General features: G+C 62.1%; 1 protein-coding gene across 9 annotated transcripts; it reads right to left on the bottom strand.

The window, feature by feature from the left end:
- CIC (capicua transcriptional repressor) lies at positions 1–26,587 on the bottom strand. Of its 9 annotated transcripts, XM_072753915.1 has the most exons (22): positions 25,692–25,816; positions 20,794–23,303; positions 20,481–20,592; positions 8,755–8,904; positions 8,438–8,672; positions 8,228–8,357; positions 7,951–8,133; positions 7,702–7,867; positions 6,696–6,898; positions 6,387–6,612; positions 5,850–5,953; positions 4,370–5,603; positions 4,101–4,288; positions 3,597–3,718; positions 3,322–3,488; positions 2,924–3,214; positions 2,502–2,827; positions 1,984–2,240; positions 1,730–1,884; positions 1,519–1,650; positions 1,091–1,222; positions 1–992 (listed from the first exon to the last, which is right to left on the bottom strand). In XM_072753915.1, exons 2-22 carry the CDS (start codon positions 23,290–23,292, stop codon positions 625–627), a joined length of 7,380 nt encoding a protein of 2,459 aa, XP_072610016.1. In that variant the 5' UTR covers positions 23,293–23,303; positions 25,692–25,816; the 3' UTR covers positions 1–624. The 9 variants fall into 9 exon arrangements, with proteins under 9 accessions (XP_072610016.1, XP_072609982.1, XP_072609977.1 ...); XM_072753881.1 differs by lacking the exon at positions 25,692–25,816 and adding an exon at positions 26,478–26,587 and having other exon boundaries at positions 20,481–23,303; XM_072753876.1 differs by having other exon boundaries at positions 20,481–23,303.
- Between the last annotated feature and the right edge of the window lie 268 nt (positions 26,588–26,855).

Below are 26,855 nucleotides of genomic sequence, written 5' to 3'. Positions count from 1 at the left end.
TGTGTTAAACAGCTTTAATTTCGGTCATTTCGGCTTCTCGGCACAGTAAGAAATATTGCACATGATCAACATGTTTTGTTCTGGGGACGGGGACAAGGGTAGGGGGAATCACCTTCTTAGAAAGTACAACCCAAGTTGGGAGGGCAGAGGGGGTGGGGAGAGAACCCTCCCCATGCCTGTGGCAAAGTGCAGGAGCCCCCACCCCAAACTAACCTGAGTCCAGCCCCTCTGGGGAAAAAAGGGGTGCATGAACTCCCCCTACTCCACAGGCACCTCCCTGTGGCCCAAGGCCCGCACTACCCTCCAGCTTGTAGCCCTCACATGAGCCATTTTGCATAAAGTACAAGTGAAAAGGTCTGAAGGTAACACACTCCAGGTTATATACAGGGGCTCGGTGGAGGCAGACTGTGCCCCTGCTTCCCCTCAGCTGCCCCCCATCACAGGGAGAAAGCTGTGGGGGGAGGGGATAGACCAGAGGAGCAGACCTCATTCCGCCCCACATTAGAAAGGACGAAATGGCTTTATTGGGGAGGAGGTAACCATCCTGCCCCCCCGTTCCTGCCACCTACATACTGTCCATGTCCTGAGGGGGGTACTGTAGGTCCCGGGATCTTCTCGGACCCCTCACCTGCCTGTGGCAGCTGTGGAGGGGCCGGGGGGTGGGGGGGATGGCTGGGGGGGGCCCTCCCAGCCAGGCTGTCCGGGACCCGGTTCTGGAGGTGGAGGCAGTGGCGGGGCAGCCGGAGCTGTGCCAGAGTCCGAGCCAGGTGAGGTGGGGTCGGGGCCCCCAGCAGGGCTGGGAGTGGGGACAGGGGCAGCAGCAGTGCCAGCAGGGGGCGGTCCGGGGAGGGGGGCGTCAGCTCCAGGGGGCTGCTCCGTGGGCGTGGCGGCCTGCATGATCTTCTGGCGCACCTCCCGGATCTTCAACTGCAGGCAGACCTTTGAGGGGAAGATGTCTGCGTAGCGGGCCTGGAAGGCTGCCGTGGCCTGGGCTGGGGACAGAAGGACAGTGGTGGTGGGGGAAGGCCAGGGTGAGAGGAGCAGGCAGGTCCTCTTCCAAGTGTCCCCTGCGGCGCTAAGCTAGACTCACCTGATGGGAAGAAGCCATGGTCCTGGAAGAGCTGCATGACCAGGGCCCGGCGCTGGTCCAGGGTACGCCGCAGTGAAGAGTATGGCACCTTCTCATATTCCAGCTCCCCGAGCACATCCTCGGCTTCCGTACCTGGGAGCGGTGCAAGGAGCAGGGTCGAGGGGACTGCAGCAGCCTTCCCCCCGCCCCTGACCCCCATCTGATGTGTCCACCCAGCAGCCCTCACCGAGTTCTATTCCACAGCAGAGTTCAGAGGGGGCACCCGCCTCTGGACCCTGTCAGGCTCCAGAACTCACCCTCCCATTCTTGACCTGCCATCCTGCTCAGCGACACCTGTCTCACTTCTTATCTGTAACCCCATTCCCAAGACCCCACCTTTCTTGCAGGCCCTGGGTCTCCTATAGCTCTGCCTGCCTCGGGGTCAGTACCTGTACGGTCAAAGGTGAAGATGTCCCCCTCACACTTGGCACTCTTAGGGGTGTTGGGCTCGGAGCTGCAACTGGAGCGTCTCCTCATCTTGCGCTTGGGCGAGGTGGGGTCCTCAGGGGCTGAGTCCAGGTCTGGTCCAACAAAAGCAGGCTCAGCGGAGGCAGCCCCAGTCTGTCCTGTACCTACCCCGGGAGCCCCCACCTCGCCTACCAGTGGAGTTCTTCCTCTTCTTGCGGTAGGAGCCCAGGATGGCCCGGGGCGAGGTGGCCAGAGACTGCAGGGTTGGCGAAGGCAGCACCTCCTCAGGCCGGAACTCAGGCAGCTCAGCAAAGCGCTCCTCGAAGTCCACCTCCGACAGGACCCTGCTGGAGAGCCGGCAGGGTCACCTCTCCTGTCCTGGGCTGCAGCTACCCCCTCTCCTGCCAGCCCCGCACACACTGCCACGGACCCCAGCCCATGCTCACTTGTCCACAGAGTCAAAGGTCTTCTTCAGGGGCGGGGGCCGCACCTTCACCTTCTTGCCGGTACCAGCGGCCTCCTTGCGCTCGGGGGTGTCCCCAGCTGCCCTCCCACTGCTGCCCTCGCTACTGCTGCTGCCGCCACCGCCAGGGGCTGGGGCCGGAGCTGGTGCTGGGCTGGGAGGGGTGGGAGGCTCCCCACGGCTCTCCAGACCCAGCCCAGGGACTCGCCAGTCTGAAGATGAGCCGGGGAATTTGCTGGCCTGGGGTAGGGATGGCAGGGAGACAGAGGACACTGGGTTCAGACTCACCGGGGCCGAACCCAGAACGACAAATAGATGGATGCTGACTGCCCCAGATATAGAGCCTTGGAGAAGACCCAGTCACACAGACAAGCAAAAGAGACAGAAGCCCCCTGCCCCACCAACAAGGACACAGATCAGAGAAGCATGCAGGAAAGAGGGATGGAACAGAAAAGCAGGCAGTGGACTGAGACAGAGACCCCAGGCCCACTGTGCACTCACCATGGTCTCAGGGCCCTTGCTGCTAGTCCGCTCTTCAGCAGGCAGGGGCGGTGGGGGGCTACTCCGGGCTGTGGGAGCCCAGGTCTCTGGGGGTGGTGGAGGGGCCGGTGTTGCAGGTTGCCCCTCAAGCTCAGACTCAGGGGTAGGGGGCTCACGGGCTGGGCCAGGCTCCAAGGGCTGCCGGGCTGCAGGGCCTGACCGCCCAGGGGCACCTGCCTCAAAGGAACCCACGGGAATGCTGGCGATGGCTGCCTTCACTTTCTGGGGGGCCTTAGGGGTGGGCCGCTGGGCCTTGGGGGCCACTAAGCTGTAGGTCATGGAGCCTGCTGGTGGGGAGAAGAGCATTTGCTGAGCCAGGCCTGTTTGGAGCCCATCTCCTGGGTCCCCCAACTCACCCCACCCTGGGTTGGCCCAACACCCACCTGTGGCATTAGGGAAAGGGCTGGTAGGGGCCGGGGTGGCAGTGGCAGGGGCCGGTGGGCCCTTGGGCAGGATGTTGGCAGCAGGTGGGGTGGTGCTAGTGGCCACAGTGTAGACCAGGCCCGGGGGAGCCTGGGATGGCTGGGCCAGGGGTGCTGAGGAGGTGGGTGCAGGGCTGCCAGGGTAAAACGCTGTGATGACGGGACCTCCGGGGGCTGTGCAGGTGGGCGGCAGCTGGGGGCTGGGCACGGGCGACACGCCCACCTGGCCAGGAGCCAGCAGTGGGGCTTGGCCTGCAGGGACAGATACAGAGAAAGAGAGGCAGGGGCCCCAGTTAAGGGCCTGGGCCACCTCAGCACCACCCTGGGTCCCCAGCTCTGCCTGCCAGGCTGCCCCTCACCTGAAAGCAGGGGCTGCACAAAGGCAGGTCCGCTGGGCCCCAGCGAGGTGAAGCCTAGGGCTACCGAGCTCGTGGGCCCATACGAGGTGACTGTTCCAGCCTGGCTGGACGTAGGGCTGGTGCCCAGGGGCAACGCGTGCCCACCCGCCGACTGCACGTAGGTGATTCTGCCGCAGGGAGAGGAAGGGGGAGGAGTGAGGTGAGCTGCGGCCCCCCCACCGCCCCGCCAAGCCCTTCTCTGGGCTGGCCTCCAGGTGAGGTTCAGCTGCCATTACCTGGTGGAAGAGGGCAGCAGGACCTTCTGAGGCTGCGAGGTGGGTCCAGAGAGTGTGGCTGGGCTGAGGGGCGGCACCAGGCCGCTGGGTGTGCTCACAGGCACCGGAGTCAGCTGGATGATCTGTGGGCAAGGGCACCCGCAGGCTGGGGTGAGCTGGGGACTCAGAATGGGGCAAGGGAGGACCAAGGAAAGTGGGTCTTAGCAAAGACAGGGAACACAAAATTTAGAATTGAGACAGAAAGGGACAAAGACAAAAAAGCAAGGCGTGTGAAAAACAAAGGAACAAGTCGCAGGCACTTAGCACAGAACCGAGATGCACACAGACGTTGAAGCAAGCAGAAAGACACGATCCTACAAACAGGATTCCAGAGAGACAGAACTGAAAAAAAGCACGAGACCAAAAAAATTTAAAAAAAAAAAAGGCAGACACAGAAACCATGGCACAGAAACCAACACCCAGGAGAGAACAGACAAGGAACAGGTGGAGCCCAGATGCCTTTACCTTGCTGGGTGGCTGGGCACCATTCTGCACAGGTACTGAAAAAGGTGGGCTCACCAGGGGCAGCGGCTGGCCAGCCCCTCCACCCCGCACTGACATGCTAGGGGCCGCCAGGGGCACCAGCACCTTCCCGGGTAGCAGCTGGGCTGAGCCACCCGGGGGCGGGGCCTGCACAGGAGATACGGACTGGGCTGCAAGAGGAGAGGAGAAATTACGAGGGAGCCACAGGGGCTCTGGGGCCCCTCTCCTTCACGGCTCAGCCCAGGCCTCACCTTTTGGGGGCGGAGCGGAAGGTACAGACTGCAGGATGGGGATGCCAGGAGTGGGTGCGGTGGCCGCCAGAACTTTGCCATTGGTGGAGGTGCCCGGTGGGAGGGTGAACCGGATGCTGGTGGTGGGTGCGGGGCCGCCGGGAGCTGCTGCCTTGGTCCCAGGGGCTGGTGCCGGGGCGGGTGCCACCTGAAGCTGCTGGGGCAGCGTGGGCAGGATGTACTGCACCTGGGTGATTCCCCCAGCTTTGCCCAAGGCACCTGGCTGCAGGATGCCCAGGGGCACAGGCCCATTGGGGCCACTCCCCGCACCTGCTCCTGAGCCTGTAGTGGCCCCACTGCCAGGCGCCCCCTGGGCTATGAACTGAACAGCAGGGGGTGCTGGGGCCCCATAACCAGGCGTGCCCACCAGCAGGTTGGTGACCGTGGCGGGGGCCTTCCCCACGGTGCCCAGTAGGGGCCCAGCCACCAGATGCGGGGCTGGCGAGGTGGCTGCTGCTGACTTCTTGTCCGAATATACTAAGCTTACACCCAGTGGGGAGCTCCCAGGAGCCCGGGACCCTGCAACCGGCTCAGTCCTGGCACCTGCTGTGTCATTTGGAGATGCCTCAGCCCGGGCAGAGGTGGGGAAGGGCTTAGAGGCAATGGGCACAGGAGTGCTACTGACAGGCCGTACCACGTTGGTGACCATGGTAGCAGCTGGGCGGGACAGGGGGGCTGCTGGGGCCCCATAGGACAGTGATGGAGCCGGGGCGGAGGGCATGCGGCTTCCACTGCCTTCCCGGTCCTCCTTGTTTGGGGGCAGGACCAGCGTCTGTAGGACACTTCCTCCCCCACCAGGAGGGGCTGCAATGACCGAGGGGCCTGGCGGCTCCAGGCTTCCCACGCTTTCAGGTCTCTTGCGTCGGAAAGCCGCAGGATCCGTTGGAAGGAACCGGGTGGCCTTGGAAGGTGTCACTGGGCCCCCGGCCCCAGGGGGTGGGGGCCGTAGTGGGCCTCCTGTGCTGCCCTGGCCTGACTCCTGGGCCTTGAAGGTCCCTGAGCCCAATGGGAAGGAGGTGGCTGCTGAGGCTGAGGAGGAGGCAGGTGAGGATGAGGAGGAGGACGGGGTGGGCCCGTAGCCTTTGCCAAAGGCTGGAGGTGGGTCCGGGGGCCCTGGGGGCTCAGGGTCCAGCGGTGGGCGGCAGTGGGTAAAGGAGGAACGAATCACAGGCGAGAACACCTTCCGGCCGAAGCCCTAGGTGGAAGGAGGAGACACAACCACATCAGGGAGCCGGGATACCCCCAACTTGCCCAACCCTGTTCTGCCCAGGAGTGAGGCCAGCTGAAGGCCTCAATTCATCCAAGGTGTGACCATTTTGCCACGGGATGAGTAGCTTGCCCTTTCTGGGCCTCAATCTCCCTCTGTGGTGAGGCACCCAAGAGCAGGTTATCTCCCCTGCCTCGGACTGTTACCAGAGAGCACCAATTCCCCAGCCCTCACCTTGCTGCCCTCTGGGTCCTCCCCAGAGCTGTCTCCGCTCTCACTGTCAGTCACCCGCTCCTTGCACTTGAGGTCAATGTCAGTGGTGCCAAAGCCGTCGTCAGCTGAGGGACGGAAAATTATTGGCAAAAGGGCTGGGGGCCAGACTCCCCAGGAGGAACAGCACAGAGCCCAGGCTCAGGCCTCAGCTCCCCGCTAAGCCAGGAGGAACTGGCGTCCAAGAACACTGTTCCTCAGTCTAGGATGTACCCCCCTGCCCGACGGGGGGCCTAAGAGCATGCAGATAACACCACCTAACACTGTGCCCGATGGCCTGGCCATCCATGCCCCTGTCCTCCTGGTTTCCTGCCTGGCCGGGAGCTTCCCAAGGGCAGGGCTGGGTCTACTCAGTTTGGCCTGGACTGAATATGCCTGCAATCATAAACAGACATGCAAGAGAAGAAAGAGGAAGAGCCTGAGGCCTAGATCAGATCTTTGCCCACCCCCCAAACCCTAGCCTACTGCTCTCTGAGCAGGATTCTGGGCCTCGCAACTTACCAATGACATCATCGTCTCCCTCCTCCTCACAGATGACCATGCGTTCCTCGTCACTGGTCATGTCCTCACTGGCTGCACGCTGGGAACGGGAGGCCCGGGTGGGCAGCAGCGGGGGTCGCCCACTGGCCGCCAGGGCACCTCCGTCACTGGAGGCTGAGAAGGGGCCTGGAGCCCCATATTGGGTGGAAGGCTTTGGACCGGAATAGGACGCAGGGCCAGACACCATCTGCAGGGCATGTACCAGGAGAGTTCAGTGGGGGCCATCACCTCAGGGCAGCCCTCCTTGCCCATGTCCCCTACCCCCCAGACCTGAGTCAGCTCCTGTAGTGCCTGGCTATCTACTTCGCCACCATCCAGGCTGTGGACCCCGCTGTGGGAGAAGGCTCGAGGCCGGGCTGAGCCAGGTCCACCCACTGTATGTAGACGCTCTGCCCCACAGGAGCCGCTCCCCGGAGCCTTGGTATCCGAACTCAAGAGTGTCTGGGCTGCAACAGACAGGAGCTCCGAGGACACTGCAGAGTGGTAGGAGAGAAGCGTCACAGCGTCAAGACACCTTGTGCCGGCACCCAGACTGGCCAAGACATCCACAAACAGCTCTAAATACTGGACAAGAGAAGTTTAAAAACCCTGGGCCACCTGGCAGAAAATATACCAGTCACCAGCCCAGCATTTCCTAACAGATTGCTCCCTGGGAGGCGGGCCTTCTTTGAGTACGAAAAGCTGAAGACAGGGGGTGGGGTGCTGGCCAGCTACCTAAACATCCCCAAGTCTCAGAGAGAAAGTGACCCCACCCTCAGAGTTGCAGGCCCCACGAAAGGAGCACTCCCCAAAAGTGCCTCAGGACGGCACTGCACACGCTAGACACTATGCCACTAGCAGCAGCCATGAGGGGCTTCCAACTGTGGTTCTGGGAACCAGCCAAGCTGGGGTTTACACGCCGGCTCTACCATTCACTGGTCTCCCAGAACTTCCCACAAGTGATTCCGCCTCTGTAAGTCTCGGTTTTCTTATCTGGAAAGCGGGTTACAGCTTCCAGAAGTAGAGATTATACTCCTTTTGTTACCTGGCACGTAGTAAACGCTCAGTAAACGACAACCGATAATTAGATCACTGCTTGGAAACTTTGTCTGTCTGGGCCTCCCTGGCTCCTTCATACGAAACAAAGGCCAGTTCCTTTAGGGGTAAGGGTCACCAAATAAAATGATCGGACAGAGAGAGGTTTCTGGGGTGAGGGCGGAGGCAATGAGGGAGAGGTAGCTGGCACTTCTCAGGGAGGTTGGTGCAGCAGGGAGAGAAAACAGAGGCGCTGACCAACCTCCAGGGGCGGCGGCGGTTCCCGTCTCTGACATGCTCCGCTCCCTAGTCTCCTTGTGCCCTCCTGCCAGCCCCAGGCTCGTGGGCTTGGCCTCTGAGCTGGACTTCTTCCTGTCCTTGTTGCACCACTTCCAGTCTGGGTGAGCTTTAAAGTGGGCCTCCTTCACCTGGCCAGGGAGAGAGGAGGGACCCTTCATTCCCTCGTCCCACCAGAGGAAGCTGGGGAAGAGCCAAGAGGAAGAGACATTACCTGGAAGGCCAGGTCATGGTACTTCTGCTTTTCCTTGGGCCCCAGGGCGTACCACCACTCGCCCAGGATCTTGCTGACGGTCCGGTTGTCCTGGTTGGGGTGACGCTGGTGGACCAGGGCTCGGTGCCGCTTGCTGAAGATCATGAAGGCATTCATGGGCCGCCGGATATGGTCCTTCTCCCGCTGCAGCAGACACAGGCCCAAGTGGGATGGTTAAAACCAGGAGACAGGCTCCGGCAGCCGTAGAGCAAGCTAGGGACAGGTAGAGATGAGGCACCTTGTTGGGGCTGCGTCCATCCTTCTCTGAAGAGGAGTCTCGTTCCTTTGGCAGGGCACTGAGAGACTGGGTCCGCCGTTTCCCGGGTGGCAGGGGCAACTGGATCTCAGGAGACATGATGGAGAGGAAGCTGTGGCAGGAGTGGCAGGGACAGTGAGGGCCATATGTAGGGCGACCCCACCCCCCAGGCCCAAGCCTCGTAGCACTCACGCATCATCGTGGTCACTCTCTGTCTCACTGTCCAGCCGGGGCTCTCCTGGAGGGCCGGGGGCATCCTCCTCAGTGGCGGGAGGGGGACCCTTTCCAGGTTCCACCACCCCCAAAGTGTGGGGGGGTCCAGGCCCTGGACTCTCAGGGCATGTGGCTCCAGGGGGCCGCCCAGGATCAGCATTCCCTGTCCCACCTGGGGGCTGCTCATGAGCAACAGCTGCCGACTCAGCAGGTTCTGGGGGCAGAGAGGCAGGTCAGAGGGCTCTTGGACCATCTGGACCCTATCCCCACACCTTCTGTGGCCCCCCACTCCTCACCTTTGCTCTGGTTGGAGGCCACTGGGTGGCTGGCAGGTTGCTGGGCCTCACTTGGCTGCACAGAGGGGTCGGGCTGGCTGGGGGCCAGAAAGGGGACTAAGGAGTGCCAGGGGAACACAGCAACAGAGCGAGGTTCCACATTCGTCCACACTGTGGGAAGAAGCCAGCTAAGCTGTGCAGAAGACCTTGCCCTTGACCCCCAACTCAAGCTCTTTTCCACCCTGGATGAGGTGGCTCTACTCTTCTTTTACATCCCCTTCCACTATCCCAGAGCCTCAGAGGCTCATGCACACGACATCACTCAGGAAAAACTCCTCCCTGAAAGATTTCGAGGTTTATAAAAAAGAAAACAGAAGCTGGGAAGGGAAATAGGCCTCACGCCCCATTCCCTCCCCCACCTCCACCAGCCCTGCCACCAGGGACCAGGCCAGAGGAATGACTGGCTCCTGTCACAAACCAGGCCATGTTCGACTGCCATCTCATACTCCCAGGGCCCCAAGACCTCATCAGGGCTAGGAACTCTCCCCAGTCATGCCACGTTCCCAGCGCCCGTGTTGCTATCTCACATGATCCTACATCTTTGCCTTGCACTCCCTTTATCTCCCTTGAGGAGACCATGGCTTGGTTTGCCCCTCTCTTCTCTGTTACCCATAAGGGGTGGGGCCTTAAGTCTTTCTCCTTGCCTCCCTCGCCATACCACAAACCCCAAGGAGCTAGACCCGCCTTTCCTGGGTTGGGCACAGGTGGCTCCAGCATCTCCCCCACCCACTAGGAGAATCTACTGCCCATTAAGAGGTCTCCCAGCCCCTTTCCCTCTCAACCCTGAGCTTAACCTGAGTGCAGCATCCAGCCCCCTTGCCCAAAAAGAGAGAAGGGTGCAGTAAACTCCTTGGAAGAAAAGGCACAGACAATACGACAGACAAGAAAACTGTAACAAGTCTGCGCCCAAGGAATACAAAAGTGCCAGGTGTTTTCTTGAACACATGCACGGGAAGGCACTTCCCTCCCAGGGCGGTAATCCCAGGGGTCCAAACTTCTGCCCCAGGAGCTGGGTGGTAGCAGGGTTAAGCCCTGGTCTGGGACCCATCCCTGGTGGGGCTCCTGGGGCAGGCTTAGGCTAGGAGTGGGCTGCCCTCTCACTGCTGGCTCCCTGGGGGAAGTGGAACCAGCAGAGGAGGCCCCTGCGAGGGAAGATGATGAAGAGAGAAGGGAAACGCCCTAGCCTTGGTCTCCATCATTCCAGGCCTCCCCCTGATCCAGATCAATCTGACCTGGGGTGACCCCTCAATGCCTTCAAAAGCCTGGACTAAGAGAGCTCTATAAGTGACACTGGCCTCGAGACCTGAGTCTTCAAGGGGCTGACAAAAGAAAAAGTAGCCATCAAATCAACCAAAGAGAGATAAGGAAGCCAGCACCGGAGGAGGGGGGGGTCTCAAGACCTTGTGAGGACCCTGTCCCCGATCCCTGGGGGCAGTGGGGACCACAAAAGCCTACTCAGTCCTCCAACCCCTAGGACCTGAACCTGTCCCTCTCTTCACCAAGATCTTTCTCATCAGGTCTCCTCATCTGCTGGGTGGGGAAGAAGGGGACCAGCAGACAATGGGGGAAGAGTCCTTTGGTCCTGCCCCTCCTCTAGTCCTCCTCAGTGCACTACCGTCCAGGTTCTTGGGTCCCTCCCTCTGTCTCTGCAAAGCACACCACAAACACTCCAGCCCATCACTCTGTTCTAAGCAAGCAGAGCCTCACTCACTTCTCAAGCCGTTCTTAGCCCCACTACTAGATCACAATCCCTTCCCCCCCTCTTCCACCTAAGGCCAGCAGGTCTCACGCTGCCCCTATTCTAATGCACGCTCCCCAGCCAGTTACTCTGCACCCCTCACCTCGAATGACAACGGACCACGCCACCCCATCACCCAAACACCACAGCTGTCCCCAGCTACGCCCCTCTCCTCATTCCCATCACTTCCGCTACACTCCCACCTGCCGTCACTAACCGCTTGGCCCAGCCGAGCTCTCTAACTTTCCGTCACCCCTGTACTCCGCCTCTATCACTCTCGTACTATACCCCTATCACCATTACGCCGCACTCAGCACCCCGACACCTTGACCCCTGCAGTCCCAGGGCCCAGGCGCTACTGACCGAACATGCCGAGGCCACGGGAGGCCCCGCCGGACGCGGGCACCAGGGGCCTGTGGGCTGAGTACATGGTCCGGCGCGGGGGGGCCCGGCCGGGGCTCTCGCCTCCTCAGCGGCCGCCGCCACTCCGCCCGCCGCCGGCTCCTCGGCCGTCGCCGCTCGGGCCCGGGGGGAGCTGGAGGCCGTCGCCGCATGCCCCCCCCCGCCGCCCCCCTCCGGCCGCCCCACGCGGGGGTCTCCGCCGGGCGCGCCTGCGCACAGCGCCGCCTGCCTCCCGCCGCCCGGGGGGCGGGGGAGGTCAGAGCGCGCCGGCCCCGCCCCGCCCCCCGGCGCGAGCGGGGGCCGTCACGGGGCGCGCGGCACAGGGGCCATCGGCGCCGCCCCCTCCCTCTCCCTCCTCCCGCGCGGTGCCCGGCGGGCGGGGCAGGCGGGGCGGGGCGCGGCGCGCGTGCGCGGGGGCGGCCCCCTCCCTTCTCCTCTCGCTGGCTCGCTCCCTCCCTCCCTCGCAGCTCCGGCGGGTAACGGCTCTGGCCCCGCGCGCCCCGACTGCCGGTGCCGCCGCCCCGCCTTTCCGGGCTCCGGGCCCGCGGCTCAGCGCCGGGTCGACCTTCGGCTCCGGGCGGGCAGACGGACCAGCGTGCGTGCGTCCGTGCGCTCCGAGCGAGCCCCGCGCAGAGCCACCGCCGCCTCCCCGCCCCGCCACTACTACGCGCTCCCCTCCCCCCGCCGCACCTCCCCCCGCCCCTTCCCCGCTTCCCCCGCGGCCTTCCGCGCAAGCCCGGCCCCCCGCGCGTGAGCCCATTGGCTGCCGCCGCCGCGCGCGGGTCAGGCCCCGCCGCGCCCGCCCCCATTGGCCGCCCCGGGGGAACGTCAGTCATATGCAAATGCGGGAAGGGCGGGGCGGGCTCCGGTTGGCCCCAAGCCGGCCCGGGGCGGGACCGCGGGAGGAGGGTGGCAGGGAGGGCGCACTGCAGTAAAGGCAGCGAGCCAGGGGGGCGGTTCGCGGCACCGCGCTGCGGAGGCCCCGGGGTTGTGTGTGGTGCTACGTGTGTCCAGTCCACGCGAGGAACACGCTCCCGCGCGGCTTGGCCCGCCTCCCTCACGCCCGCCTGGGCGCGCACGGCTCCGCAGGGCAGACGAATTGCGCGGTAGGGCTACGCGAGCCACCCTGGGCCCTCACCAACTCACACCAGCCGACTCTGACCCCCCCACATACATACAGACACACACACACACACACACACACCCCTCTCATAGACTTTTCCTGCCACACCCATTATCTCATACACACCCCACGGTCACATGTGCCCTTGGCCTTACAGTCAAACACGAAGTCACACACCTTGAACACCTGCTCACATGTATGTACTACCTCCCACACTCCTGGTCCATCACTCCCACCCGTCATCATACACACGTTCTCACCCTTCCTCCACATCACCCATTTCATACACGCCTTGTCATACATGCTTCACCAACGCATATTCTCATTGCCAGCCCACATGAATCATCATACAAACAACATATCAAACAGGCAGCATTATCTCACACATCTCATCACAACCACTGCTTGTCCATCATACACACACACCCCCCACATCCCTCCCACCCAGCCACACACACAATCTTCCAGCTTCACACACTCTCATGTGGCCTTCCTGGCACCTCTCATCTCGGACACGGGCAAATTCTTACAGATGCCGTCATACTGACCCCGGCACACTATATAAACTTACCCCAGTGAGCACTACTTCAGTATCCTGGCCCCCCAGGTATACAGAGTGCCAAGGCCATTCATCATCATTCAGCTACCCCGCCTGACACTTAGCAGCCACCTGGGACCCTCTCTACCTCACATGTAAGGGGCGGGGGCACAGAGCACCATTGTGGGCTGGGTCTACCACTCTAGGCTAGGAGCAACCCCTTCCAGAAAAGGCCCAGGAGAAAGAAAGGAAACTAACACAGGGGGGAGGGGGCAGCATGCTGAGAGTTTGTATGTATTATACTGCTCATTGAATCCTCACAGCCACTAGGGAGGTATACTTTATTACACCCATTGTTCAGATGAGAAAATGAGGCTCAGAGAAGCAGTAAATTGTGCAAGATCATGTCTCCAGAACCTAACAGCCCAGTGTTCCAACTCAGCTGCTCTTTCCACTACTGAAAATTTAACCTTGGGGTGGACCCAGGCAGACACTCCCAGAAGTCCCGGACTATGGTCAAACAATGATACAGAGAACTGCAGAAAGGTCAGAGAGCACACACAGAGACACTTGCAAAGGTCTGGGGCCCATTAGGGAGAGAGGCAGAGGCCTGGGATCACCCGAAATGGGCCCTGGGGTCACATTCAGTAGCGGCATGGCCCTGGGGTCACACCTGGGCAGGTAAAGGTTGCACAAGCTCAGATGGATAAAGAGTGGGTTCCTACACAGGTGGAGTCAGCAACAGGCACAAACAAATCCCATTCCCAGCCTATTCCATCCACTGACAGAGCTGAAGGCATGGAAAGGGGGCAAAAACTGGTAATCTGAGCCCAGAGGGGAAGGGAAGGTCCATAGCCCTCTGACCTCCAGAGACTGCAGGACCAGACACTTGGCTATGAGCCTGGAGGGGGCCACTGGAGGGACTATTAGGTGACTGCCCCCTCCTCCCTACGCAGCCCCAGACTCAGACCCTCCATTACCTCACTGCCCCAGGGACTGCAATGTGAGGCAGAAATCAAGGCTGAAATCAATGTGGCCCGCTATCTCCCCACCGCTGCCCCCTCCTCTCCCCACCGGTGAGTCACCTACTGGCAAGTTAACCCCTTCCCTACTGCAGTGCAGGCGAGGACCGAGCTCAGAGAAACATTGCCCCCAGCTCCCCTACTTCTGCAGGGTGAGAGAAAGAGCTAGGCCTGGCACAGCAGGGAAAAGAGGGCCCCACACATCTGGGAGGGTTGCACATCTGGTAGAAGACACAGTGCCCACATAGGAGGGATGGGAAGAGGCCCCTTACAGGGTAGGGTACAGCCAAGTGGGGGCCCAGCCTGGCAGGGAGGGGCCGGAATCCGGGCGGGAAGGGCCCCCCTGCCCTGGGCACTGGGCCAGCCCTATACTTAGCTTCCATTGTTCAGAGTGGAGGAACCCTGGGTGGGGGTGATTGGAAGTGAAGAGGGAGCAGGTCCTAACCCCAGACAGCTCCATCTCTCCAGCCATTCTCAACCCTAACTGGGGCCTCCCTAATTGGAAAAGGCTGAGGGGGTTTCCCAAACCAGGGCCCCAGCCCCTCATCTGAGAGAGGGTGCAACGCCATCCTTCACTCAGTGCAGGTCCTCGGCAGAACTATGGTGCAACCCAACCCTCTGCACCACCCCATCACCAATTCCACAAAAGGTTTGGCGCCAAACAGCCCCCGCAGCACTACCCCACCCCCAGCCCGGGGACAGGGAGCCCAGACGGAGACACCAACTGCCACCCAGGGTGGCACAGGCTGAGGCCTGTCCAGAGGCCTGGGGCGTACAGCCAGGGATGCTGACAGACTGAGGAACAGGCACACACACCCTGAACTCACGGGCCCATTTATTGAGCCCATGAGGCACCGCACCCCTGTCGCCCGCGGCTCCCCACCCTGCTCTACAGGCCTGGGTCCCCGCCTCGGCTCACCACCCCGGTGTCCCCAGCTCCCCTCACCCGCTCTCCACATACACACCCACCCACCCACCCACCCCGGGCGGCGTCGGCGACGGCCAGGGTTGCCTGGGGAACGAGCCCAGGATTGGGCTGGTGCGGCTCGGGAAGGATGGGGGCCTAAAAATAGCGCCGGGGTGAGTCAGTGTGAGTGGGGCTGGGGTAGGCAGGGGGACTAGGAGGGAAAGAGGCAGGCGAGGTGTGGGGGAGGGTCCCCAGGGATTGGGAGACGGACGGGATAGGACGGAGGGGGGCATGTGGGTTCGGGGGTGGAAAGGGGCGGCGGGTGGGGGACTGTACAGGCACCGGGATTTCAGAGGGCTGGTCGGCGCGGACTGAGGGAGGCGCCCCAACCCGGGCGGAGGAGGGGGCGCCGCCCTGCGTTCTCCTCCCCTCCCCGGGCTCACGAGATTTTCCACTCGCCGCCTGGCCCCCAGCCAGCCCCCGGCGGGCCCCACAAAGCCGCTTTGTGCTGGGAGGGCGGGCGGGCGCCCGGCCGGCCTGACACCCACGCGGGCCGCGGCGGGGCACGGGCCAGCTGGCACCCGAGCTGTCTGCGGGGGGGCCCCCCCACCCAGCCCGAGGGCGCGGCCGCTTAAGGGTTAAAGGCGCAGCAGCTTTGTTGGGGGGAGGTGTTCTCGGCCAATCAGCGTCGGCAGGCGCGTAGGCGGCCAATGGGAAAGACAGAGGCCCGCCGCTCCGGGCCTACCCCTAGGGCGCGGGAACCCGCGCCCCTCCGTGCGGACGGGGGCTGGGCGCGGTCCTCTCAGGGTGTCGGTCCGGACCTGCAATGCCCCCGGTGCACCCTGTTTCCCCGGCTGCTTCGCAAGAAAAAGGTTCAGAGGGGGATAGGACCTTGCAAGACAGGAGGTGGCACGCTCGGGATTTGAACCCAGGTCTGCCTGGCCTCACAATCAGCTTTTCTGCGGAAATAGGGAGACGGGGGGTTCCCTGGCCCAGGCCTCCGTGGGGAGCGGGAACAGGGGACGGGGTGCGGGCGGAGGAGGCGGCGCGGCGGGCTAGGGTCCAGCCGCCTGCGGTGCAGCCGCTGCCGCCGGTGGTAATGGGAGCCAGACGCCGTCGCCGCCGCTAATGCGCCTCCCTCCCGGCCACTAATGGAGCCATTAATGCCCGGGCGCCGGGGGCTCCGGGCCGCGCCCCCCCCCCCGCCGCCCGGCGCATGCGCGCGCCGTTCCCCCCGCCGCTTGCGGCCCGCCGCCCGCCGCCGCCAGGAGGCAGCCTGACCCCTCGCAGCTCCCGGCGCTGGGGTCTCTTCCACGAAGTCTCTAAGACTACCTCAAAAAACGCCCCTTCTCTTCTCTCCTGGGCAAGTCATCCTCTTCTTCCCAGCCGAGGCCTCCTTCCTCTCCAGGACAGTTTCCAGGAGTCTCTGACACCCAAGCCTAACCTATTCCCTCTCCTGCTCTAAACTTTTGGCTCTTCAGCGACCGGCATACAAGCTGGCCTGGCGAGACCTGCACCCCTTGGCACCCTTCTGCCAATCCTGGTCTCTAGTGTCAGCTCCAGCTTCAACGAGCAAGAGAGGTCATGCACTTTCACCCCTCCTGGCCTTTGATCCTACAGCTGCCTCGGCCAGGAACACCCCTTTCTTTCACTGTCCTGAAATCAACTCATTCCTCACGCTTCAGCTCAAATGTCACTTCCACTGTGAGGCATACCTGTACCTCCCTCCTCACCCTGCACCGAGCCACAGAGTTGTCTCTGTCCTCTGGCTTGCCCAGACTACCTCCTTCCGCTCATCCTCGCCTCATCCTCGCCCGTGCCTGCATCCATGTCTGCATTCCCCACCCATTTCCCCCAGGGCTGCTCAGCCTGAGCTTGGTACAGATGACTAGGGACTTCTGGTGAGAGAGAAGGGGCTCACTGTTGGAGACAAAACGAAAATTCTGGTGGGTAGAATCTGGATTTGGGGAGTCCGGAGAACCTAGGCCCCTCTTTGGGCCTTATTTTCCCCATCTGGCCAAGCTCAGTTGGTGGGTACAGCCTGGTCTCTGAAGTCTTACTCACTGGGGCAGACTACATGTGGGATTCTGTTAAATGGAGCTGGCACTAAATGTGTCTCCTGCAAGGCACTGAGGAGGTGGTAGGGGTGATCCAGGTCATGCCCCCTAGCAGGTGGGTGGGCACGGGAGCTGCTTTCCTGTTGTTCCCCTACAGCCGGATCTGCTAGCTTGGCCCAGGCAGCCCCCGCCTTCCTGCCTGACTTGGGAACAGGTGCTTGGATGGAGATGGCTCCTGGCACCTCTCAGCATGTTTCAGGGACAGTGGTGGGCAGTTAATTTGTCAAGGAACAGGAAGGGACTCTCGGGCCTGTACAACCTCCCAACACTCCCCAAGAAGGGAGTAAGGGACCCTAATGCTTAGCAATTGTCCACTGACTCAAAGGGATGGAGCACCTGGACGTGCAGAGAGTGGACGTGAGGGGCTAGGACAGGGACAGCAAGTCTGTTGAAGGAGGGGGAGGAGGGCCAGGGGAGGCCCAGGGACACAGGATCCCAGGATAGGGGACCAAAACAGAAAAAAGGTGGGATGAAAGCCCAGACAAGGACTGATGTCTAGGGAGGGACAAACCAAGAAAGATATAGGGAGCCAGACAGAGAGAGAGCCAGAAGTCCAGAGAGAGAGACTCAGACAGACCCAGAAATAGAGACCTAGACAGACAGATGTAGGGACCCAAGGGAGCAACAGATAGACACACAGTGGCTCAAAGGCAGGCAGGCAGAGGCCCAGGAGAGGGGGGCACTGCCTGTCAGTACAGGGAAGCCAGGCGGAAACTGGGAGCTAGAAAGGAGGCTGTGCCAGGAATGGGGCTGAGACATCTGGCCTCCTGGGCTGGGGCTGCAGGCCCTGGGGCGGCTTCCTCTCCTGGGGAGCAGGCGGGAAGAGTCAGAGGGAGGTGGCAATGGCAGCTGGCTGGCCCGGCCATGCACAGAATGTGGAGAATGCCGGCCGCCTGCCCCGGCACGTCCCCCAGCGGAAGCAAATGCCTGGCGGGGGGCAGGAGCAGGCAAGCTGTCCCAAGCCGCCCCCTCACACCTGCTGCCCTGAGTGAGGGTCAGGCCTTGGCATGAGTGGGCAGAAAGGGACCGGACCACGGCCTCACTATGCCACTGGGCATGGTCTTCCCTATCTGGGCCTCAAGACGGAGAACGCCCCAAGGTGCCTGCCTCCCAAGGGCTTGGAGAGGCCTCTGGGACAAGAACAAAAGGACCTGCTGGCTGAGAACCTGAGGGCAGCCTGGATACCTCAGCATGGGTGTTGTTAGGGAGGCGCTGCTCAGAACCGCCAGGACAGGCACTGGACAAGTTCTGACGACTAGACAGCCTGCAGCCTCCCTTCTCTGAACCTCAGTCCCCACCCTCCCACCCCCCAAACCGGGCTGGTAATCCCTACTGCATAGCATCAGGTGGATCCGACGAGATGGCCCCACACCTGGGGCTGAGCACACGGTAAATGCTTAATAAAAGACTGGTTACTATTATCGTTACCATTATTGTTGAGAGTACTTAAAAGCCTGGGCTCTGGAGCTAGACAGCCTGGGTTCAAATCCTGGCTCTCCCTCTTCCTAAGTGGGTGGCTTTGGGCAAGTCACTTAACCTCTTGGGGTGTGGTTTCCTCCTCTGAACACTTGAAATACTAATGGCACTGGCCTCCTGGAGTGTTGTGAGGATTTGGTGAGTAAATGCTCAGGCGGCACTTACAGAGCTGTGTACCACACGCACGCATTGGTGGTGCTCAAGAAATTCTGACGGCTGTAGCTTCTGGCAGATCTGGAGATTGGGAGACCTGGTTCAAGGCCCGGTCCTGACCCTCCCTGGCAGGGCGATCTCAATCAGGACTCCTCTGTCACTTTTCCTCATCTGGAAAATGGTGGCAGGTACCCCTGTTGGGGCTGCCCTCGTAGGCCTCGGGTCACCTGCATCAGTGCCATCCCTCCCCAAGTGCCAGCAGTCAGGGTCACGTGACACAATGCTCTGAAAACAATGTCGGGGGCTGTAGGCATGTGGCAGGGGGAGATGGTTAAGAGTCCTTCTGCTTCATTGTCTTTATCTGGCTAAGGACAGAAATCCCTGCTGTGCCCATTTCTGTGGAATTTCACTCGTATCAACTACCCTAACTAATGTTAGAACTGCTGGAGGCAGAGCAAAAAACAACTCACAACCTCAGTCTATGAGTCTGAGGGACAAGCACAGCCCCATGTCCCTGTGTCCTGGGTCTAGACCTGGAGCTCCGTGAGGTCAGGGCCTGGGTTCCTTCCTGCATCAGCCTCTGGCCCTCGTCCCTGCTTCCACCCAGGTCCCCACCATGGCCTCCTTCCTCCCTGGTCTCCTTGCCTCTGGTCTCAGGCTCCGGAAATGGCCCTCCACAGTACAACCATGGTTGGATCAGTTCAAAACCTTCCATGGCTCCCCAATGCCCTCCAAGGTAAAGTTCCCAAGTCTCCTGAGGGCCCTCGATGATCTGACTCTCACTCATTAATATAGCCCCATATCCCCACACTCACCCTCATCGTCTAGAGCCTTTGACTTTGCAGGTTCCACTCCTTTCAAATAATTTGGCCTCAATGCCTTTCCCCAAACTCTTCCCTCTGCCTAATGGTCTTCCTGCCGGCCTTGCCAGGCTCACATCTGCACACCTTGCATATCTCACTCTAGAGACCCTGGCCTCTTCTCCAAGAAGCCCTCCCTGACTTCCCACAGCCTCCTGGCTTCCCCCATCCCGGCTCTGATCACTCTGGATGCTCACTGTCTGGGGACAGATCTGTCTATTCCAGGACCATGAGCCCTGTAAGGACAGAGCTGTGTCCTCAGACCAACTAGCACATGGCCAGGCCCAGAGGCATAGGGCCGGGATACTCAGTCAAAAGTGGATTAATAAATAAGATGTTAAGGAAGGGTTGGTGACTGGTCACCCTCCCTGACAGTTGCTCTGACAAGGCCTGGCCTGGCCTCTGGCTCTCCCCGCCTCTGACCTCAGCCCTCTGGCCATACCAGCTTTCCTCAGCTGTGCTCCTTCTGGCCTAGAAGCTTTCCTGCCAGCCTCCTAGGAGGCTCTTCCACCCCGCGGTTGCTGGTTACAACTCATCCTTCAACTCTTGGCTTACACGCCCTTTCCTGAGGGCAGCCAGACTGGATTTCACACCTGGAGGCCTGCCCAGCACACCCCCAGTTCCCCTACATGGCACCGACCGCACCTGTGATATTTACCCGGCACAGGCGTGAGGTGAGGGCTCCAGTCCTGATCCTGCCACCCCGAGGCAGAAGGCCCTGCTGGAGCCTCCATCTTCCCATCTGTAACCCAGCACTATGGCCCAGGGGGACGAGCCAGCCAGCCTGGCTTTGAAGGCTGGCTCCAGGATTTACTAACCATGGGATCCAGGGCAAGTTACTAACCTGGCCTCCGTTTCCTCTAAATGAGCATAATCCTAGCACCCGCTTGTTAGGTTTGTGAAGACGAAATGAGTGAATATTTCCAAAGGGCTGAAAACAGACCCTGGTACCGTAGAGGTGTGTCTGAGGGTTCGGTGAGATAACTCACACGCAATGCCTATTATCACGGTGATGCCCCCGCCAGTCCTCCAGACATGGCAGCTGTCATCACGATTGTCAACTCTGTTACTCCATCAGAATTGTGGGGGCCTGGCTCCCAAAGCTCAGGAAAGGTTTGCTAACTGATAGAGCCCTTGAGAGTGCATTTCCAACAGGAGCCCTCTGGAAGCACGGCACTGAGCCTTCCAAGTCCAGTCCCTTGCCTGACATGTGACTTCCCGCTGAAACATCTACGCTAATCTCCCCCTGAGCCCCTCCCAAGGTGGGGAGCTCACCTCTCTTGGGAGCCAGTTTGCAAGCGGCCCCGTCTAAAATGAGCCCTCACCCGACCCATCCACCCACATCTCTTACCTGTCCCAGGTCGGCCCATGATGACTTCCTTTTTAGGGGCAGGATGGCTGGTGTAGCTGCTGGGCACCAGGACGGGCAATAGGGCAGCAGGTGAGGGGTGGAAGGCCACCGGCTGGAAGGGTGAAGAAGCCAGGCCAAAGGTAGGCATCGGCTGGGCCACGGCAGTCGGCGCGGCTGGAGGCACGGTGATGGGCACGGGGGCTGGCAGAGGTGGGGGCAGGCCAGGCTTCCCACTGGCCACCCCGGGGGGCACTGGGGTCTCTCTGCAGCCCCGCCCAGGTCCCGCTGCCCGCGCCTCGCCAGCAGTGCTCACCTCCCCAGGGAATTTGGAGGGCAGCGGCACATCGGGGTTTCGAACAATAACCGGTGAGTCCCGCTGCACAGCAGGAACCCTGCGCACAGAGGGCCCAGGGTCCGAGGTCAGGCCAGCAGGTGGGGGCAACAGCAGCAACGGCGAGGGCTGGCGGGAGCGAGAGAAGGGCACAGCAGGTGACACCGCCCGGAAGCCAGCTGGCGTGGAGGGTGTCGGCGTGTGGGACACCGAGTCCACGCCAGAGTCCAGGCTGTCGCTCTTGGGGAAGTCCGGGGTGGCTCCTCCGCCCCCTGTGCCCGGGGCCCCCAGAGCCCCTGGGTGGGGCAGCAGCTCTGTCTTCCTCCGCCCAGGGCTGATGGGCACGGTGAAGGTCAGGTTGGTCTGGAAGGTAGGTAGGATGCCAGAAGAATGGCGTTCTCTGGGGGCGGGCGGCGGTGGGTGGGGGCCCAGGTCTGGTGGCGTCAGCACGCCTCCCTTTGGGGTGCTGGCGCTCAGGTGGCGGCTGCGAACAGCAGTGCGTTGGATGACTGGTGAGGCATTGATGGGGCTGAAATTGGCAGGGCGGAAGCCAAAGAGCGGCGACGGGGAGGGCGATGGGGCAGGTGAGAAGGGCGACTGCGTAGACACGGGGGAGAAGGAGGGCGTGCCCGAGCGAGAGCTGCCCAACGACACCAACATCACGGCCGCCTCACACTCATCGAACTCAAAGCGTGACAGGTCAGCGGGAGCCACCAGGCGTGGGCGCGAGTCCCCACGGGCCGCCACACTGCTGGCCTCACTGTCACGCGATGTTTCGTCGCCCCAGTCAAACTCGGTGCTGCCCTCGCGCGCCGCCACACCCGCCGGCCGCCCGGCGCCACCAGGGCCACTGTCTGCCAGGCCCTCCATCTCCTTGGTTCGCATGGACAGGTGGCGTGAGCAGTAGCCCCGCCGCTGCGACTCCTTCATGCAGCCGTCTCGGGAGCACAGCCGTCGCCACTGCTTGCCGTTGAACTTCTTGCGAATTCCGTTGGGTGTGCACACCACGTCACCCTTCTTATACTTCTGCTGGGCGGCTGTCAGCGGGGTGCGGGCCCGGGCGGCTGGCGCAGCCCCCTTCTCCAGAGAGGCTACGCTGCTGCTCCGGCTGCCGCCCTGGCTCCCCTCTTGGCAGGGTGAGGGCTGCTCACCAGGGCGGCCTGGGCCTGCGAAAGCCGGGGACTTCGGTGGCGGTGACAGGAGCTGGGGCGGGGGCAGTGGGAGCAGGGCCGGGGTGCCCAGGGCCGGCGGGTGCTTCTCCTCACCCTCCTCGCAAGTCCCCAGGTTGCCACCGAAGCTGATCTTAGACACTTCGGCATCCTCAGGCTGCTTGGGGTCCAGGGCAGCAGGGCAGGGGGGTAGGGTGCCCGCTGGCTCAGCCTGCTCCTCCTCGGGGCCCGCAGGGGGCTTCCTCGGTGGAGCCTCGGGTTCCCAGGGGGGCCGCAGCAGGCGCAAGCTGGAGCGGGCCACCCACACGGCCTCCTCGGGCTCACGGTGCGGCAGCTGTGGGGGCTGTGGCAGGGCGGCTGGGGGGCCTGGCTGGGTGTTGGGGCCGGGGCTGAGGCGGACCTTGTAGGCAGCCGGCTTGGTGGCCACCTCCACCACCACACCCTCACGGTAGGCAGCCACGCCAGGCTCCACACAGGTACAGACAGCGGTGCCCACCACCAGGGCACCCGGCGGCGGCGTGGCATCCAAAACCACATCTACACCGCCGCCGGGTGCCCCCTCGTAGAAAGTCAGGGCCCGGTCCCCGGAGAACTGTACCCCCAGGTCCTGGCTTCTGCGCACCTGGCGTACCACGGCCGGCAGGAAGAGGCCATCTCCCCGCCGAGCCAGTACCCGTTGGGACCTCAGCTGTCGCAGGTCATATCCACCACTGGTGCCACTTGGGGGCCAGGGGCCTGGCCCACAAGCTTCGGCTGGCTCATCTTCCAGGTCGGCCGAGTGCTCGCTGGCTGTGTCAGTGGAAGAGGAACGGGTGGAGGTGGGTGGCCGTGGAGGTACACCCAGGGTGCCAGCCTCCTCCGGGGTCCGTGCTCTTTCTTCGGGGGCCCCGGCCGCCCCACTGCTCCCACTGCCAGCTCCATGCTCCTCCACATATTTCTTCTTGGGCGCTCGAGACTTGAATGTGGCCGTCTTACGGCTGAGGGAGGGCTCCCAGCGGCTTGCCTCCCCCTCTACCTTGGGGTCCTCGGCTGGGCCTGGGGCCGCTGGGTCGTCAGGGTGCAGCTCGGGGGGCAGCCCTTCCGCCCCAGGGCCCCGCTCGGACTCCTCCTCCTCACCCTCCTCAGCCTCTTCTGGCCCCGGAGGCGGCTGCTGCTGCTGCTGCTGCTGCTGCGCCTCGTCGTCTTCCTCCTCTGGCTTGTCGCCCTCCCCAGCCCCTCGCCGTCTCAGGGCCTTGGCCCGGGTGGCTGGTGGGGACTTGCCGCCACTGCCAGAACCCGGGAGGCCGACACATGCCTTCTTCATTGGCTTCATCTTTTGTCCACCTGCAGGTGGGAGGCAGACAGGGATCATCGGGAGCAACTCAAGGGCCCCCCAGAGCCAGTGTGCCCCAAGACTTCTCACTTGCTGAGGCCACTGCCTCAACTCCATGATGCCCAAAGCCTCTTTCCTGGCTGTCCTCCACTCATGTGGGCCAGGGGCCCCAGACATAGACTGGCACCGTGTACCCTGAGTTACACAGTCTGGCTCCTCGGGGACACTTACATATATCTGCTCCCTCTACAGAGGCCACAGCAAGTGTGTGCAACTGCCCAGGGGGACACAAAAAGCAGTAACCGTTCATGCCTATGGAGCACTGACTTTGTGCCAAGCCCTGGGCCGAACTTGATTTTATTAACCCGTTTGATCCTGACAACAGCCCTGAGAGGCAGGTGCGACCAACAGCCCTAGTTGAGGAAACTGAGGTACAGAGACACCAAGCAACTTGCTCAAATTCATCCAGCTAGGAAATGGCAGAGCTAGGGTCTGAACCCAGGCAATCTGGCTGCTCCAGAGTCTGTGCTCCTAACCATTTCAGTGTGCCGCCTGTCACATGATCCAGAGGGCACGCTTCCTTGCACTGTCACTGTCCAGAGAGCACACACACTCATACACACACATGCACAGGAACACAGTCACAGAAAAGGAGGTGACTGGGCTGTGATGTGAGCCTCTCTCCACCCCCACCCCCAACCCCTCTGGGCCACCTGGCATGGCCAGACATTATGGGAAGGAGTGGGCAGCTGGAAGTCCTAAGGGACAGCTGCCCACTCTTCTCTGCACCCCAGGCCTGCCAGGTATAGCCATCTTCCCAGATCCTGGCAGGGAGCAGGCAGGGGCACGTCTGGGGCAAGAGCTTATACCCAGTGCTGCCACGGGGCCGTGCATGAGCACACGCACGCGCACAAAAACACACACAGAGGCACACACACGTCATCACACAGTGGGACACAGAGCTACACCCCAGGGTTTCGCTGTCCCACTGGATGGGAGCCTGCCCCTCCCCCCACAGCACCCAGCGTGATACCAGCAAGCCCAGCCCCCCTTCTGGCCTGCACACATCCCCGCCCTGACTGGGCTGCCTCTGGCAGGGTGGCTGAGTTGGCCAGGCCCCCTGGGGCCCCCAAATATGCCCTCCGGCTCCAGGTGGGGGTAAGTGGGAGAAGGTCAAAGAAAGCAGGGCAAGCCCAGCAGGCCAACCTCACCCACTTCCTGAACAGTCATTACTGCCCGCCCCCTTTCAAGCTGCCCTGAGAAAAGAAAAGGGAAAAAACTTTACTCTAAAGTGACTAAGAGAACCTGAGAGGCCAAGAGGGGGCCTCTGGGAGGGTGGGGGTGCCCGGGACCATAACCCAAACGCAATCTGAGACACCCCCAACTCAGTGTGCAAGCTCCCCCAGGAACCCCTGATCTTGTGTTCTCCTACTTGGGGCCTGCTCCTCCTGTGGACCCTGCAATCTCAGGCTGCTCCTTCTCTGGACCAATCCTGGGGTCCCCACAGGCAAAGCCTGTAGGGTCCGGGGCTTCTCACACTGGGGCAGGCATCCAAGTGCCCAGGAGTTGGGAAGCTGCCACCACCTTCTCCCCACTGACCCGCTGGGCCACCATCCTGGGGACTGAGATCCGGCCCCAGTCCTGCCCAAACACAAACCTTTGCATACCCCACCCAGGGCCTACAACCATACCGCCTGGCACCCCTGGACCCTGCCACCTGATCCTGCCTCTTCACCCCAAAAGCCAAGCCTTTTTCTTTCCCCTGGGGCCTACTCTCTTCCTGTTCACCCCACTTTGGAGAACTCCCACCCAAGGCCCTGTGGGCCCTCACCTCCTTCAGAATCTAAGCAGTAACTCCTGGAAGCCCAGGCCGGCCCAGGCCCTGGTTCTTCAGGGTCTCATGCCCTCTGGTCCCATCAGCCCTGCTGGCACCAGCTTCTCTGCCACTCTCTCTCCCATCCTGTCACCACCTCTACCTCTCTCCTCACAGGCCCTAGGCCCCCTCCTCAATCACCCCATCCTTGTCACCCTCATCTATCTCTGTCACCTCTTCCTCCCAGTCACTCTCCTGTCAGCCATCTCCGGACCTGTCACCTTTTCTCTCCATCACCTCTCCTTGTCACCCCTCCAACTCTGTCCCCTCCCTCTCCCTGTCACCCTGATCTAGTCCTGTCACCCCTCCATTCCTGTTACCCATTCTCTGCCCACCATCCCCTCTCCGTCACCCCTTTTCTGTCACTCTTCCTCCCCACCACTTCATCCACTCTATCCCCCCTTCCCACCATCCAACCCACCTTTTTTCCCCCTGTACCCCCTCCCCGTCCCTGCCACCTGTCCCCTCTCGGCCCCCAGCACCCCAAATCCCCCCTGCCCGTGTCAGCCCTGGCCCCGCCCCTCACCTCGGGCTCGGCGGGGTTTCGGGGCGGGGGGCCGTGGCCCCGGCTCGGTCCGGTCCGGTCCCTCCCCGCCCCCCCTCCGGCTCTCCCTCTCGATTCTCCCTTTTTTTTTTTACTCCAACACACAAAATGGTGAATGGACCTGCAACAGCTGGAGCAGCCAGCCAATCACCGGCCACAACCCCGCTGACCGGCGCCGTCCTAGACCAATAGATGTTCGCAGCCTGGTCGGCTCCGCCTCTCCACGACGAGCGACATTCGCCACGACCAATCCCGCCCACCCGGCAGCGCAAGGGGGAGGGGCCAAAGTCCAAGACCGGCCTCCCTCTGGGACCGACACCAACCTGAGCCTACGACCGCCTGATCTGCCTAGGGCCCTGCCCCACAACAAGTGATGGGCATCAGCCTTGACCAATTGCAGGCCGTCCTAGTGCAGAATGACGAATACAGTACCCAGTCGCCCTGCACTCTAGGCCGGAACCCAGCCTCTGTAAGGGACAGTAGCCAATGAAGTGCAAGAAGGAAGGGCTAAGGAATAGGCTGTCCAATAAGCGGACTGAGAAGGCGTGGCCTGAGCGTTTGTTGACCGGCTAGTCGCAATTCCTGCTGGGAATGGTAGTCTTCTGACGTCTCCGGCCCATAGTCGACAGTACATAACAGACTACAACTCCCATGTGACCGAGTGCTGTAGCACCAAAGAACCCGGGCGAGGAGAAAAAGTCGGACAGGGCAGTTCCTGTAAGTCTCCCTGCACACCGGGAGCATCTTAGACCCAGGGCCCCAACTCACCCGGATTCCCGGCTCTGGCGTCGCCAGTGGCTCCTCTCAGTGGCGGCTGTAGCGGCACGAGGGGGAGGTGCGAGGAGCAGCCAACCGCCACCCGCAAGCCCCGCAGCCAATCAGCAGCGGCCGGGGCGGCGCAATGACCTCACCGGGTTCTACTCTGTTACCCCTCCCCCACGTGGTTGTTGCTGTCGGTAGCCGGGAGTAGGGAAGTTTGGGGTGGGGGGGAGGGGAGGAGAACGAGTGATGTCACCTTTCCCCCGCTTGATTGGCTGTAGGGTGGCCGGGACTATGACCAATCAACAGCTTCAGAAAGTCCGGCGCGGCCCCGCGGAAAGCCCTGTTGCCACCGGGAGGGGAGAGAACGTGCGCGTGTAGGGCGGC

Source organism: Vulpes vulpes, chromosome 1 (genome assembly GCF_048418805.1).
Source record: "Vulpes vulpes isolate BD-2025 chromosome 1, VulVul3, whole genome shotgun sequence".
NCBI classification, from domain to species: Eukaryota; Metazoa; Chordata; class Mammalia; order Carnivora; family Canidae; genus Vulpes; species Vulpes vulpes.
The sequence above is the reverse complement of the archived record's forward strand: the minus strand, read 5'-3'. Positions and strand labels throughout refer to the sequence as shown.